Source organism: Corythoichthys intestinalis, chromosome 17 (assembly GCF_030265065.1).
Source record: "Corythoichthys intestinalis isolate RoL2023-P3 chromosome 17, ASM3026506v1, whole genome shotgun sequence".
Classification (NCBI taxonomy): Eukaryota; Metazoa; Chordata; class Actinopteri; order Syngnathiformes; family Syngnathidae; genus Corythoichthys; species Corythoichthys intestinalis.
This window is the reverse complement of record NC_080411.1, coordinates 17407651-17422951: the sequence shown is the minus strand read 5'-3', so window position 1 is coordinate 17422951 and position 15301 is coordinate 17407651. Positions and strand designations below refer to the sequence as shown.

Genomic DNA, 15301 nt, shown 5'->3' with positions numbered 1-15301 from the left:
ATTAGCGTCAGCAGCTAGCTTAAACTCAGCTTTCAAGCAGTCGGCGGGCTTGACCACAGTCATTTAAAAAAAAATCAAATAAAATGACAAAAAAAAAAAAAAGACATGCCCGAGAATGCTCAGCTTTCTTTCTGTGCACCAAATAAGAAATATTTCAATATTGCTTAAATGGCCAAGAGTCTGCGCCAACTGGGTGACGCACACACATACCGTCAGTGCATTAGTTCTATCAATCGATATAAACTTTGAATATCAGACTAAACGGAGATTATAATGTCTGTTATTTGCGTCCGCTTTTTCGGAATCAAAATATCACCCAAGAATGACGTAGAGCCAGCTCAGATCAGTTTGCTCAGCAGGTGTCGGACTGCGAATTAGTGCGCATGCATAATACTTGGATGGGCTCAATGGACAAAGGCAGTCTGAACAGGCACGCCAAAAAATCAGATGACAAAAAAAAATCGGAATTGAGCATTAAGAACTGCGGTCTGAATCTAGCTAAAGTGAGGGGGGGGGGGGGGGGGGGGTCTTCAAGTGGTTGGAAAAACGTGACTGCCATTTTGCTAATTTCAGCTTTAAACAGGATGAAAATCTAACTGAAATTGTTCTAAAGTAGGGCTGTCCCGATACAATCACATGATCAGAAATCGGGCCAATCAGGTCATTATTCAGAAGATCGGAATCGGTTGAAAAGGATCCGGTTTTTAACTTATGCTATATGTAATTTAAAAAAAAAAGTAGGGCTGTCAAAATTATCGCGTTAACGGGCGTTAATTAATTTTTTTAATTAATCACGTTAAAATATTTGACGCAATTAACGCAGATGCCCCGCTCAGAGAGTTTTAAATGACTTGTTGTGTTTTATGGAGTTTTGCCGCCCTCTGCTGGCGCTTGGGTGCGACTGATTTTATAGGCATCCATGAGCATTGAGTAAGTCATTATTGACATCAACAATGGCGGGCTACTAGTTTATTTTTTGATTGAAAATTTTACAAATTTTATTAAAACGAAAACATTAAGAGGGGTTTTAATACAAAATTTCTATAACTTGTACTAACATTTTTCTATTAAGAACTACAAGTCTTTCTATCCATGGATCGCTTTAACAGAATGTTAATAATGTTAATGCCATCTTGTTGATTTATTGTTATAATAAACAAACAGTCCTTATGTACCGTATGTTGAATGTATATATCCATCTTGTGTCTTATCTTTCCATTCCAACAATAATTTACAGAAAAATATGGCATATTTTATAGATGGTTTGAATTGCGATTAATTGCGATTAATTACGATTAATTAATTTCTAAGCTGTAATTAACTCGATTAAAATTTTCAATCGTTTGACAGCCCTAAAAAAAAGGAAAACTATTGTGCTGGCTGGAGTCGCCATGGTTTAGGGCCAGTTAACATTTTACAGTATGTTACTGCCACCTTGTGGTCATGATAATTCACTGCATCCACAGTGTGAAGCAGACTGGAACACAAGCTCATTCACTTTTAGTGAAGTACACAGCCTGTCGGTCACATTGACGCTGTTGAGTGCTGCTACCTGTTTGCCTTGGAAACTGCAGGATATGTTGGTTTATGGGGAAAAGCTATATGAACGAAATTTGTTAATAAGTCCAGCAGTACAGAAGCTAATCTATACTTATAGCTTGCAGCTCAAGTGAAGTGTGGTGTCTACATGGTATTTGTAAACCGGCGTGTATTGTGCAGTTGTGTTGAATGCATGCATGTTTCTTTGTTACAGTTTCACAAACTCAAATGAATTACTTCATATAAAAACAACACCAAGACTTGTGTTTATTGAAGGAGATACAATGTTAGCCGGCTGTCAGGCAGTGCAAAAGGAAACGCACTGTGTTGGGCAGTACACATATACATATACTGTGTGTGTGTGTGTATATATATATGTATATATATATATATATATATATACACACACACACACACACACAGTCATGTGAAAAAATTAGGACACCCCATTAAATATTCAGTTCTTTATTAAGAAATGTTGACATATCAATGTCTGATTTTGTTTTTCTTTATCTCTGGAAAAGAATGATTTAATTGCAGGTAAACAACAAAAATAAACATTGTTTTACTCATTAAACCAAAAGTATTGTCAAAAAGGCATATTGTAACTGAGGAAAAAGTTAGGACACCCTGCCACCTAATAGCTAGTGTTACATATTTTGTAGGGGTGTAAGGGTACACAAAAATCTCGGTTCGGTACGTACCTCGTTTTAGAGGTCACGGTTCGATTCATTTTCGGTACAGTAAGAAAACAAAATGCAAAATATAAATGTGCTAGTTGTTTATTACACACCTTTGTGCTTTCAACAATAGGAATATTAGCCTATACAAAGCAAGAATTCTGCTCAAAAAGTAGCGGGAATTTAAAGATAATCCAACAACAATTTGCCTTTCAGACCCCGCGTATTGGTCAGCTTTCTTTCTGAAAGAAAGAAGAAAAAAGAAGTCCTGTGCTAAAGCGAAAAGCAATCCCAATGACAAAGATTTTAACATGTAGTTTACTAATGAAATGCCTCAATGAATCTTTTTTTTCTTATGAACGGTTTTCAAAATCTTTAATGGTGGATTTTTTCAAGTTAAAGCGCCACACAGAAATTAAAAAAATTTATTGTGTAAGTTGGATCTGTGTATTATTATTATTTATTACAGGTGTTTTAGCTAATTTTATTTAAATGGGCTATTATTTAATTATGTGTTTATATTTTACAAATGTGATGTAGTATTCATTTATATTGTATATTTTATGTTGTATAACTTTAGTTCCTACGTGAATATTAGTTCCTACTTGTTTTGTTGTGGTAGGAGGGTTTTGTATTGAACACGGAGCCGTGTTGGTTATTATTATAGCAGAGAAAACAGCAGTAAATCAACAAAGACAACTCAACTGTGCCCCGATCTACCACTCAAGAGATCTGATGGACTCAAAAAGTGGGTTACGATTGCATATTAGTTTGAAAATCGACCGAATCCACCGTATTTTTACACGAGTGACTTCCAGTCTGCCCGATCCTAGCTACCGGTAGTAGTATTGACGCAATAGGGTCGCATCTCGTGTAAAATAATAAATTCTGCCGTTCTTTTCGCGTGCGCCATGTTGAGCCGCTTCTGGGACGCGTCTAACATGCGGCCGCACTGCGACTGGTGTGCATTGGCTGATTGACTTTAATGCCCGCGTTTCACTGCGTTCTCGCGGCGGCCACGTTGTCGCGCCGTTGATGTTTCTGGGTTATACTGTCCTACCGTGTTGGTCCTCATTATAGTAGAGAAGACTGAGTAAATATAATCTACACAAAGAATGAGGCCACACTGCGACTGGTATGCATTGGCTGATTGACTTTAATGCCCGCGTTTCACTGCGTTCTCGCGGCGGCCACGTTGTCACGCCGTTGACGTTTCTGGGTTATACTGTCCTAACGTGTTGGTCCTCATTATAGTAGAGACGACGGAGTAAATATAATCTACTCAAAGAAACTGTAACCCGATCGACTCACAGCCTCGAATAGTAAGGGTTACATTACGTCGGAAACTCGTTCGGTACGCCTCCGTTCCGAACCAAGCACTGTGTACCGAAATGGTTCAATACAAATACATGTACCGTTACACCCGTAATCTTTTGGCAGAGATATCTTCAGTGAGACGCTTTTGTGACTTGGACGCAAAAATATGTGATCAGGACATCCCTACTCCAAAGTGTAATCAGTCTGCTTTCTTCGAGGACTACAGAAATCAGAGAATATTTACGGATAAGAGGCTTAATGATTAAGATTTGATCATTTTAACAAAGACCAAAGCTAGGTGTTGCCAGTATGTATTAAAATCAACAAATTTTAACGCATTGACCATGACAGATGCCAAAAAAATGTCATAATGAACTGTACGTCTATTGTCGTCAATAGCCCATCTAGTCCCGCATTACTCAATGTCTGTTTCGATACCATTACGACGGACAAAATGGCGGCTTCTCTGCGCTGGTCAAAGCGCTGACGTTAACGATTTGAACGCCTCATTTTTTAACGCGCCGCCTCGCTTGCTTTGCACAATACGGCCGAGCCGCGCAGTTTGCTCGTATCTATTGATTAATGGCGCATATAGCGTGCGGACGCAGGCACACGCTCTCTAGTTTGTCTGAATGTGAGAGAGGGATAGTGCTCTCCATTTAATGGAAGAGTGAAATTCCCTCATAAGAAAATAAACACATCCAAAAAGGCCAGGCAGGGTGGATGCAGCGAGCTTCAGGGGGCCAGCGAGGGGGGAGGGGCACAGTCCCACAACGTCGGGGCCACACTGCCCCCTAGAGGTGACATGCATAAGCTCGGCACAAATTCCCCGTCGTTTACCGGCTTTGTCAAACACGTTTAGGCCGCCCGCAAGCAACAACAGAGGCGAGCGGCGACAGCTGGCGACTGTTTATTCTTGGAAGTGGAGTCAGAGGGGCGTCTGCGCTTCCTTGATCAGGAAGCAAGCGGCCATCACGGTGAGCAGCGGCACGCTAATCGCCCCAGTTTGGTGCCGAGGCGCGGGAAGGGTTAAGCTAGTCCCGCGCCGCCGTCCCCTTTTGCTCCGTCAAGGCCCATTAAACAGGCTACGCCGCAGCAATATGGCACCATCAATTACAGGCGCGCCGCTATCAATGCGCGCAGGCAGGGCCGTATAAACAGGATGGACGGCCACATAAAAGGCGGGCGGCCCGTGGCCTTTAAAATGACCCCTAAAGCGGCATGCCGCCTCTCCGTTTACGCTCTCACATGCTAACGCACGCAGATATACAAACAAAACGTGCAGTTTAGCACCACGTTGACTACAATCAACATGGATCCCTGCAACAATTTGGACATATAAGGTTTTTTTTTGGGGGGGGGGGGGGGGTATTCTAAGCATCGTACTACTGCCCCCATGTGGCTCCAGATCAACAATTCAGTTTACACAAGAATACAGTAAATCTGTGGTTTTTGAGCATTTTACATCAGTGGTGACCATGCATGACACTCTTTCAAATTAAATTAAAACTCTTAAAATGACTATCAGTTGTAGAAGTCCAATCCATTCCATTTAACTGGTCTAGTGCCATCAATGTTGGCCGATGAGAAATTGGTGGGCAGACTTTGACACGTTTTAACCCATTCTTAAGATTAATCGCTTCCTTAATCGATATATATTACAGGAAAATGAGATCAAGATTATTATATATTATTATGGTATCACTGGTCTCATATTCATCAAGTTAAATTCTACAAATTTTCCGATTTCCAATTCAACATGTTCATTTATGGGTTTGGGATTTGTAGCATGTTCTCTTAACTCTCTTGTTACCTGAGTTTTGTTGGGTCAGTTTGACCCAAGGAATGTACAAGTGTCCAAAATTTATTAAAAAATTAAAGTTAAAAAAATTAAGCTCAGACTCATTGGCTGCCATTGTCAGCGACAGACGTCTGATGCATTTTTGACTGGTAGAGGGCGAATGAACCTCACAATCAAAAATGGATCGTCAACTACAATGAATGTTAAATGTTTTTTTTTTTTTTTAAACACCAAAGAATGGGTACATTTGACCTCTACTAGTAAATATCCTGAAATAACCCAAATAACAATTTCACAGCAAAATGTGTTGAAATGTTTCATAAATAAAAATTTGACCTCTGTGAGTCAACATCCAAATGGAAAAAAACATCACAAATAGCAATTTCACTTTAAAAGATCTGGTAAAATTTAAAACGGGTTAATTTGAGCCATCGACATAACCGGAAGGTTAAAGCTGTTTGTCAAAGGTTTGCTGTAAAACTTCACAAAGACAAAAGACTAGGAATCACTCTGTCCTCGCAGCTAAATGCAGAGGCACTGTTTAAGTGAATAGCTCCATCAAGTGTTGAAACTGAAAAGTGCAATAGAAAGTAACGGTAAACTTAAGCTTCTTGTGCTGGACATAATGACTTTTTGTAATTTGCTGCGGGCCAAGAAAAACTGGCTCGCAGGCCATACTACTGACACCATTACTTTACATTAAGAAAAAGTACCATCTCAAAAATTACATAGCTCTCCAAGTACGACTATGGCTAACGTTACACACAGTTGTGTAAAAGCACATATTGTTTAAAATTAGAGTTGTCCGATATTATCGGTGAGCCGAAAATATCGGCTGTTTAAAGCATTTTAAAATATCGGATAATATCGACACTGGTTTGGGGCAAATATGCATATTGCAGCTGCCTGTGTTTCTGGTGTTTTTTCACCCTTCTGGTGTTTAGGTGTAATTACTTTCCATAATTTTCAGCACTTTCTGCTGACGTCATCAGATGTTGACCGAGCTCATTGCTAATTGAAAGATCTAAATGGACAAGCCAACATTTGCAGCCAGAGTACTGTAGCAGTTCTTGCCATCTCACCACCTTGTTTGTGCCTTACACAAGCATCGTTGTTATATTTCTTTGTTTTATATTCATGAGCATTGTGTAGTTTATTGGAAATATGCATACTGTATAGCTCTTAGAGGCAATGAATTAAGTTTTTCATTTCAGTTATCAAAGTTCAAAAACATTAAAACTTACTAACTAGCATAATTTGGAAAGATGTCATCACCTGCAATTCTAATTAAAGAAATGACAAAATGAAAATTTGTTGAAAAATGTTGGAAGTTTATTCTAGGAAATATTGCACAACAGGTAAGGACGCACACACAGCATCTGCTTCCAGAGCGAAAACATGATTGTTTTTATACATGATTTTCAAATTTGATTACCATTATTTTGAGAGGAGGAAGCAAATGGGGTGACCCAGTAAAATTGGGAGCTGAAATTTTACAAATAAATGTAGGTAATCTTTCCCTTCCTACAAATATTTACATTTAATAACCCAATTTGATCTATGCAGATTGCCTTACAGGAAATTTCACCTGCACTGTCCAGGTTGAATAACGGGTCTAAAAGCTACTAAATAGATATTAACAAACCAAGATCATAACTTGCTAAACCAATTATTACACTAAACTGTAACGTATCATTCACGTCGAATGTCTATTAAGTGATTTGTGTGCATTAGAAAAAGCTAAGCATAAAGGAAATATTAGTGTAATATTTACAGAAAATACAGTAGTTAATAGTTTTATGATCATTACATCTGCGAGGAGGAGCTGCTGCTTCCTGAGCTTTTTGTCTTCTGCCCTCTGCTGGCGCTCGGCTGCCGCTGCACCCGCTGGCCAGAGGCCTCGCGCATCTTGTCGGTGCCGGTCGATGACGCCGCCGCCGCTTTGCTTCGCACGGCTGCTGAACCGTAAGAGAATATGGAAAAAGTGAAGCCACGATGCCAGGAGGAGAGCCGCAAACATTCCGGAGGGAAAGAAAATGCTTCCATGTGGAACGTTGTCATTCAGCGAAAGACTATCGAGGGAATAAAATAGTACTGATGCAACGCAGTGCGTTTACCAGTCTTCCCTTTTTAAACACACACACCAAGATAGACCATTTTACTTATAGTCCTTTAAATGTGTGGTTTTTCTTTTCTTGTAAGCTGTTTTTATGTCCTAATATTAATATTAGTAGCAGTGGAGGCGTATGTCGTAGTAGTAGTAATAGTACTGGACGAAAAGTAATATTGCTTTTAGGGATTTTCCGAACGGTGCACACATGCTTTATCAAGACCACAACCTTTAAATGACATTTTAGAGTGAATCTGGACACGCAACTACGCAGTGGCAGTAAATGCACGCCATCACGAAAATAAGGATACACATTTGCCAGACAAAAACACATTACAACCATTTCTGCAACACTGGGGTGTCGAACTCATTTTGGTTGGTGGGCCACATTCACTGTAATTTGATCTCATGTGGGTCGGACTAGTTTAATTTTAGTCAAATAACTTAACTCACTGACTGCCTTTGACTGCATTTGGCGTCCACTCCATTTTGACTGTTGAGTGGTCAAATGAATTGGACGTCTATTGTTGTCAATGACAGGCAATTACTTAATTTTGTGTCACTTCCTCCTCTTTCTAAGATGCTTGCAGGTCACTTCCTGTAAATTTTGGATCAGTTCCTTTTGATTTTTCAAGCATTTCCAGGCTGTTTCCTATTAATTTGGGGGCATTTTCAGGCGACTTCTTGTTGATTTGTTGTTTTAGGGCAGGGGTACCCAACCTTTTTTGCACAACGGACCGGTGTGATTTGGGTCTTTTTTTTCACGGACCGGTGTTCAGTCAAATTTTGCTCCCTTCTAAAATTTTGCTCCCAAAGCTTTTATGGCAGTGAAAAAAGCCCTCTTTTATATTCAGTTGGGACTCTCAATGTTATCCAACGGTGCTAAAAAACGATTTACATCATAAACATACATGTGCAACACAAAAATGGCGTAAATTAATGCTTAATGACACGGCGAAGTTGTTAAGTGAGAGAGCTGCGTGCAGTTGTTGTGTGCAGCTAACATGGCAAACATAAGTTAATATTCCTTTCTTTAAAGAAAGTTTGTAGTGTTCACTTTGGAATCGCTCTATTCGCGGTCATTTTTAACGTTACGCGCATGCCAAATTTGTCAGAACACCGGCAATGTGCGGCAGAAAAATATAGCAAATATAAAATAACATTTGTTTTTAGCCCCGTCGTGTTAAGTGCAGGAAAAATACAACTCACCCGCTGAATCAGTGGGAGGCCTGAGCATGTTTCATTGAGACGAGATGGGAGAGTTGGAGAAGACCGCTTCACAAAGATACGAAGTTGGAAATTGTAGCACAGTTTTCAGTGCTCTCCTAGCGATGTCAGGATATTCCGAAATGACTTTAATCCAGAACCTCCGTAGAGGAGTTGTCTCAAATGTACGTTTAAGGTTGCCGTCATTTGTGATCTCTACAAGCTGATATTCCTGTTGCACAGACATGCTCTAATCACTCGGTTTATTCACATACGGGTCACGAATCCACTCTTTCGCAGTTCGTGGGTCTTTAGTGATTGGGAAGTAGCATAGATTGTTTTTTTCGAGGTTGTAGGCTCATCTTCTGGCTCGTCAGGTTCCCTTTTCCCCTTAAAAAATCTGTCCAAAGACGTCTGTTTTTCAGTGATTCTAGTGTGGGGGCTAATTATTTCCGGGAACAAATGTGATGGGCGACGACCTACAGTACGTCATACGTTATTATCGAGGCCAAGCACACATAGATATACAAAAAAAGATGTACTGCTAACAGTCCAATCAATGCATTTCTATGACGACCTCCTAGCCTGTAGTTGTATATCTAGAGTAGACAGGGATATTGGTGTGTTAAGCGGCACAGGCCAAAGTCAATCGGCCAGAATGCAGTCGTTAATTATTTATTATTTCTCCGGTACCAAATGCACTACGACGGTCCGTGGCCCGGTCGTCGGGGACCCCTGTTTTAGGGCATTTTTGGGTCACTATCTCATTAACTAATTGACTGCTATTGACGGTGCTAAACGTCCAGTTCATTTTGACTGGGCAAATGAACGAATGTAAATTGCAGACATGAAAGTAAGCCAAGCGCAGTAGTGCATGCATTCGATTACACAAATCTACGGTTTTACAGTACCAATGTCAAAATAAGAGCATCTGATTTTATTACGTACAGTATGAATGAGCTACAACGTGCCCGTCGGGCAGAACAACCCCTCGGGCTGTACATTTGACACGCCTGATGTAACAAACACAAAATATAAACATAACACCCATGTCAAGTAAAACTTCAACACTCAGTAACAGACACTAAGGCTATGGGGCCGTTTACATGGTGACTCTCCGAGAAGACGAAAAATTTCATTTTTGCATCTATATGGTTCCGTCTCTATTCGACCACTGTCGCAATTCTGCATCAAAACAATGTAGTATTCATACCAGGTACTAGGGGGCAGTGCAGATTTATAAGGCAACAGTGAATGATGCACTTTGATCCCAACAACCTCCTCAGCCCGGAAGACAACATGCCCGCCCACTCCAAGCAATGCCATTTTTCTTTTGCTCCAAAAGGCATACAAATGGAAACATTTAACATATTTAAATTAAAAATATTATTAAAACAGTGAATTAAAGCAGACATGCCGCCATTTGCCGTTTTTAATGTTTAGTAGCACCACTGCGCACAGCCAATGTGACGTGTGCGAGTGCTGACATTATCAGCGCAGGAGCTTTCCAATGATACGGATGCAGAGCAAGCCCCCCCCAATCAAATCATTCCACTTTGGAGGCAGGATTCCAAGTTTTAGGTCTTTGCCTTCAGTCTTCGCCAACACCATATGAACTAGACGAGTTCCAAAAAATCGATTATTAAATGCATCACGATTCGACACGTGACGATTCGATACTGATTCATAAAGGCTCAAAAACGATGATTTTCCCTCATAACTTTATGACAGCCGCTCGTAGCGGAACGAAATTCCAGACACGTCTGCTGCCCGGACACCTTTAACGGACGCAAGCATGTTATAATGGATGCTGCCTGTAACTGAGTGAGGGATTTAATCTTTTTCAAAAGACTGGAAAATAAATTTGTGTATGAGACAGGCAGGAACAGATTGGCTGGCTGGGTCGAGCTTCTGTGCGTACATTATTTTTTAGAGCGAAGGGGAAAGAGAGATAGTTCAATGCTCCTCGTCTTTCCAGCTGTAGTTTCAAGTCATATCAATTGAAAAATGTCCTGAGTCTGTTGCTAAGACCCGTGAGCATCTATAACTGGTGAGTACACTAACCCTCTTGTTCTGTTCAGCCTTTATAGTTGTTGTTTTTGAGGTGTTAATAGTTAGCGCAGAGCGCTAAGCTAATTAGTTAACGTGTATTTCATATGCAGAACGTCTAAAACCATGATTAAGTACAGCGGTAACACTACAAACATGCGAAATAGTACACAAATCTTTGAAAACAAAGTATATTGCTTAAAAGAAGGCTAATTCCAAAAACACTTTGTTTCCAGAAAATGTGGAATTCATTCCACCTGTGTAAATTTTATTGTTTTGTTGAGTGAAATAAGTTGTATGTTTTTGCACTTTCTTGTAAAAATAAATTTAAAAAAGCAGCTTATGGGCAGCTTTTTGTTGTATGGGCATGTTACCATCGTTCCTATTGAATCATTAGGATATTTTAAATAAATGATGGACAAAAATTTGTTTGTCTACTTTATTAATTCGTGATGTACGATGCATCGATAATCGTGATAATAGTGATCATCGTCAATACCGTGATTATCGTTCAAGAATCGAATCGTAGCACCCTGAATCGTAATCGAATCATGGGGTGCCTAAGATGGCACACCCCTAATATGAACGTGAGGCCACTCCGCAACACAGTCATTGCGTCTTGGTGGCGCAGTCACCATGTAAACTGCCCCTATGTTTACACTTGGATGGATAAGGTAATACCGTCTATTTTGCACCTGACATACCTGGCCAAGAAGGCCTTGGGCTATTTGCTAAATAATTATGTTATCCATCCAAGAGTGGATGTAGCATAAGTAACACACACTCAGTAAGTAACACAGACAATAATCAAAGCTATGAGGAAAAAAGAAAGCAAATACTTGAACAAGACCTTGTGCGTGAGGAGCGCTGCCCACATCTTGGGCGGCATATGCCGCCATCTTGGCATTGACCCTGGTGGCTCGGGGTCCGAGGGCCGTGGGGGCACCTGCGGGGACCTTTACACTCTTCCCTGAGCTCAAACCTTCATCTTGTTGAGAGGGGGAACCAAAAAAAAATGCAGGAATTAAAATAAAAGTCATGCTAAGTTAGGATGATGAATCTGATTTTTTTCTCCCTTAAAAATGTAATTGTCAATCGGTGTTGCGAAGCACAGTCTGATGAGTTTTGAAGCATTTGACTAAATCTGAGAAGATATTTGACGTAACACACACAAAAATACTAACCTCTGGCCTCAGCCTTGGTGGAGGGGATGCCACCACCGTGGGAAACGGAGGAGGCGTCCCCGCCACAGCTTTCGGAGACCCTTTGCCCGGCGCACATGGCCTTCAAAGTCTGTAAGACCACTTGAGGAGCCACGTCCATTTTCAGCAAGTCCACTATGATCCTATAACGGCAAAACCGTCTCAACTGAAGTGTATTGTGAGCCGTTATGGCCACATGGAAGCCTAATCTTGACATTTTTAGTATGTTTTCAAGAACATGAGGACATTTTCGAGATTTACTTCTGAATGATCATTATTTAAAAGGTTGATACAACATTGTGCCCAAGTAATCATCCTCACTTGAACACCTCCTGATCCAGGGTGATCCCAGCAGCCTGGGTCAGCTCGTACAGCTCACTTTCCTCAGCGTTCAGGATCTTCTTCTTCTTCATGGCGTATTTCTGCACGTTAGCGGTGACCACCACTGCCGGGGAGTCCGGAGCGGAAGGTCCCACTGGGTGGGACATTGTTGCAGGGACGTCTATTAAGTGAAAGCGAACTGCAAGACAGTGTAATAAGGAGAACAAGCAAAAAAACGTTAGGCCAGTGTTTCACTGCTACTTGTTAGCTAGCTTTGTGCGGAGAGCGCATGTGACTCGCGTCGTGAATTAGCATCGCGGTGACTTCCGACAAATAACCTTCCGTTCAACAGAATTACGTATAGCAAAGAATACGTACCGCGGAATAAACTTTTAGAGCCGTTTTCATCGACAGGATGCAAACGAGAGACAAACTAGGCGCGTTTCATACGTCATCATCATGCGGCGCAACGCACAGCACTATGGGATGTGAAGTCCGCGCAGTTTATTTCTAGTACAGTCCATCAAAAAGAATCGCTGTTATTAATTACGGCCAAAACACTATATATTATTAGTGATTTGTATTAAAACAACTGTAACTTTTAAACGAGTGATCTCTGACTAAATAATGTAGAAAATAGCTCACCAAGTGCAACTCATCCGACACTATAGTTAGTAGGGCTGCAACTAACGATTTTTTTTATAATTGATGAATGGGACGATAAATTAAATGATTAATTGGATGAATGTCACTTTTTTTCAATTACATTCACAATTTAACTTATTAGGCATGTTGTAAATAACACTGACGACAAAATAAATGACTATTTCCTTCAAAAAATATTTTATTGCAGCTTCCTGATTTAACTGTAGTCGACAACTGTACTGTTTTAAGTAAATAAAGCTTTTTATAGTTTTTATGCAGCTTCTGAATATAAAACATGAAAAGAATTTCTCAGTACACAAGACAAAATTCCTGTTCATTCAAGTAAAAAAAATGCTGCTGATTGACATTTTTTATCTTATGGGAAAAGCGCTGTCATAAATTGTGTCAATGACTCATTTATTTTCTTTACCTCATTTGCTCCCAAAAACGCATTAATACGTTCTATTTTTAATTGTTTCAATTTCCCAAAGACGTATTTTTACTTATTTTACGTTTTTGTTTTGTTTTTTTAAAAGACATCTCTGGGTCGTGATTCAATTTAGCTCCAAAGCACAAAGCTGAAAATCCATTTTAAGGCAATAAAATTGGCCACTCGAGGGCAGTAGCGCATTTGGTAAGACCCGCAACCCGATTCAATGGCAACGAACGGCCAAGCCACACGGCCGGACACTGGCGGAAGACGACCGAATGGATGCCAGGCGGCGACGACCGAGCAGAACAACCAGTAGGACGCCCGGGATTCCAGGCACTGGACGACCGAGCAGAACGACCGTGACCACTAGTGCAGCGGACAATGCCTTTGAGTCGGTGCTGCTCGCGAGCAGAGCCCGCAGAGACTCAAAAAAATTCATCTTTATGAGACAGACGGCGATGAGTGAAAAGTTTAACCGGCTGTCGTGGCCAGAACAGCGTCATCTTTCAGTTAGCTCTGTGTAAATAAATTGTTACTTTGCTATCAAAAGCTCAATTTGTCTTGTTGTTTATCTTATTTTGTAAAAGGAAAAGATTATTCAGATGTTTGGGATGTAACTAAAGAAAAAAATGGCTGTGTATAAGTCAAAGTTATGTTTGTAATGTATGCTTTCACAAAAAGCTCAATTTCTTTGTTTTTTCATCAGAAATTGGAAAATTGCTCAAACTAAGCTATTTTCTAATGCTGATTTCTAAAGAATGGAAAAAGATATGAACCAACTTTTTTTTCTGCTGAAAGAAGAGAGTCTAATCTTTCTTTTGGTGGGTTCCATGTTTATATAGCAGTAGAACAGAATTTTCTGTGGGCCTTGCAAAATCTGCAAAATCCAGTAACGGCCGGGAGCGAAGGGCCTTGCTCCGGTGAAAATGGCTAGAAGTGAGTAAGTTGAACAAACTGAAAAACAAAATCGAACAAGGAGGAGGCAGGCTGTAATGAATCAATTTTTCTTATTTCAATCCAAATTTCAAAGCACACTCTCCTGTATGACAATTTACAGTTTGAATGGGAGTGTTGAAAGAAGACTGTTATTTGAATGGGTTCATCTGTGTGATTTCTTTAGAAGAAGAAATGAGACAACTCTAATATCTAACAATGATTTCAGTACTAATATGCTTCTCCAAAACACAATACAAACGGACACTTAAGACACGAATTAGCATAATCGCTAACTAGTTTAGTGCTCGGTGCTAAGTCGTAATGTCTTATCAATAACAAATACAAACAATACAATTGGGTTCATTTACTCACCTCTGACGGATTTACACTGGCTCTAACAACATAAAAGACAATCTAACTCTTGACACTTTGTAATATTATTGATTCAGCAACCCAACCTGAGTGTAGCAGTTAACTTTCTCTCTCTTGCTGTAATCATTGGCACCCGTGCGCAGCCTCACATTACACACAAACAAGGACCCAAACGGGACTACTCAGAGCTGCCGGCAAAAATCGATTATCAAATTCGTTGGTCACTAATTTATTGATCGATTTAATCGATTGGTTGTTGCAGCCTTATTGGTTAACAGTCCTTGACAATGTGGTTCAATTAACCTCCTCGACTAATTTTCTTGTAATATACCATTTTAGTCATCTATGAAAATGATAAAGTTACATTAAAACACCTTTGCAACACTTTGGGATGTCTTTTTTTACTGTACAATATGAGCACAATTTCTTCTAAAGTACTGATTCTTCAAATAAAAGGCAAGCACTGACTCAAAGTGAAGGTTAAAATGTATAAACTTTGAAATGTAATGTTTGACTGTAAATTCCGCTAAATGCTGCATAACTATTTTGGCGTGACATTAAATTTTTTTAAATTCTTTATTTTTGTCTTTTTATCTTCTGCTGTGACTAAAAAAAGTAACAAAAGATGATCTGAATGAGGAATAAGAACATACAAACACTGATTTAAAACAGGAAGACAACAAAAACAGC

General features: G+C 39.9%; 1 protein-coding gene across 4 annotated transcripts in view; it reads right to left on the bottom strand.

Moving 5' to 3' along the window:
• Positions 1-12719, bottom strand: part of mzt2b (mitotic spindle organizing protein 2B) — a 117443-nt gene extending 104724 nt beyond the window's left edge. For 2 of the 4 annotated variants that reach the window (XM_057818980.1, XM_057818981.1), the window contains exons 1-4: positions 12604-12719; positions 12226-12424; positions 11887-12047; positions 11553-11690 (exon numbers count right to left, since the gene is read on the bottom strand). In XM_057818980.1, coding sequence (XP_057674963.1) covers positions 11553-11690; positions 11887-12047; positions 12226-12392 — 466 coding nt within the window. In that variant the 5' untranslated portion in view covers positions 12393-12424; positions 12604-12719. Of the gene's footprint in view, positions 1-2088; positions 7296-11552; positions 11691-11886; positions 12048-12225; positions 12425-12603 lie in introns of those variants that run through there. The other 2 variants (XM_057818982.1, XM_057818984.1) reach the window with 2 other exon arrangements.
• Positions 12720-15301: the final 2582 nt, after the last annotated feature.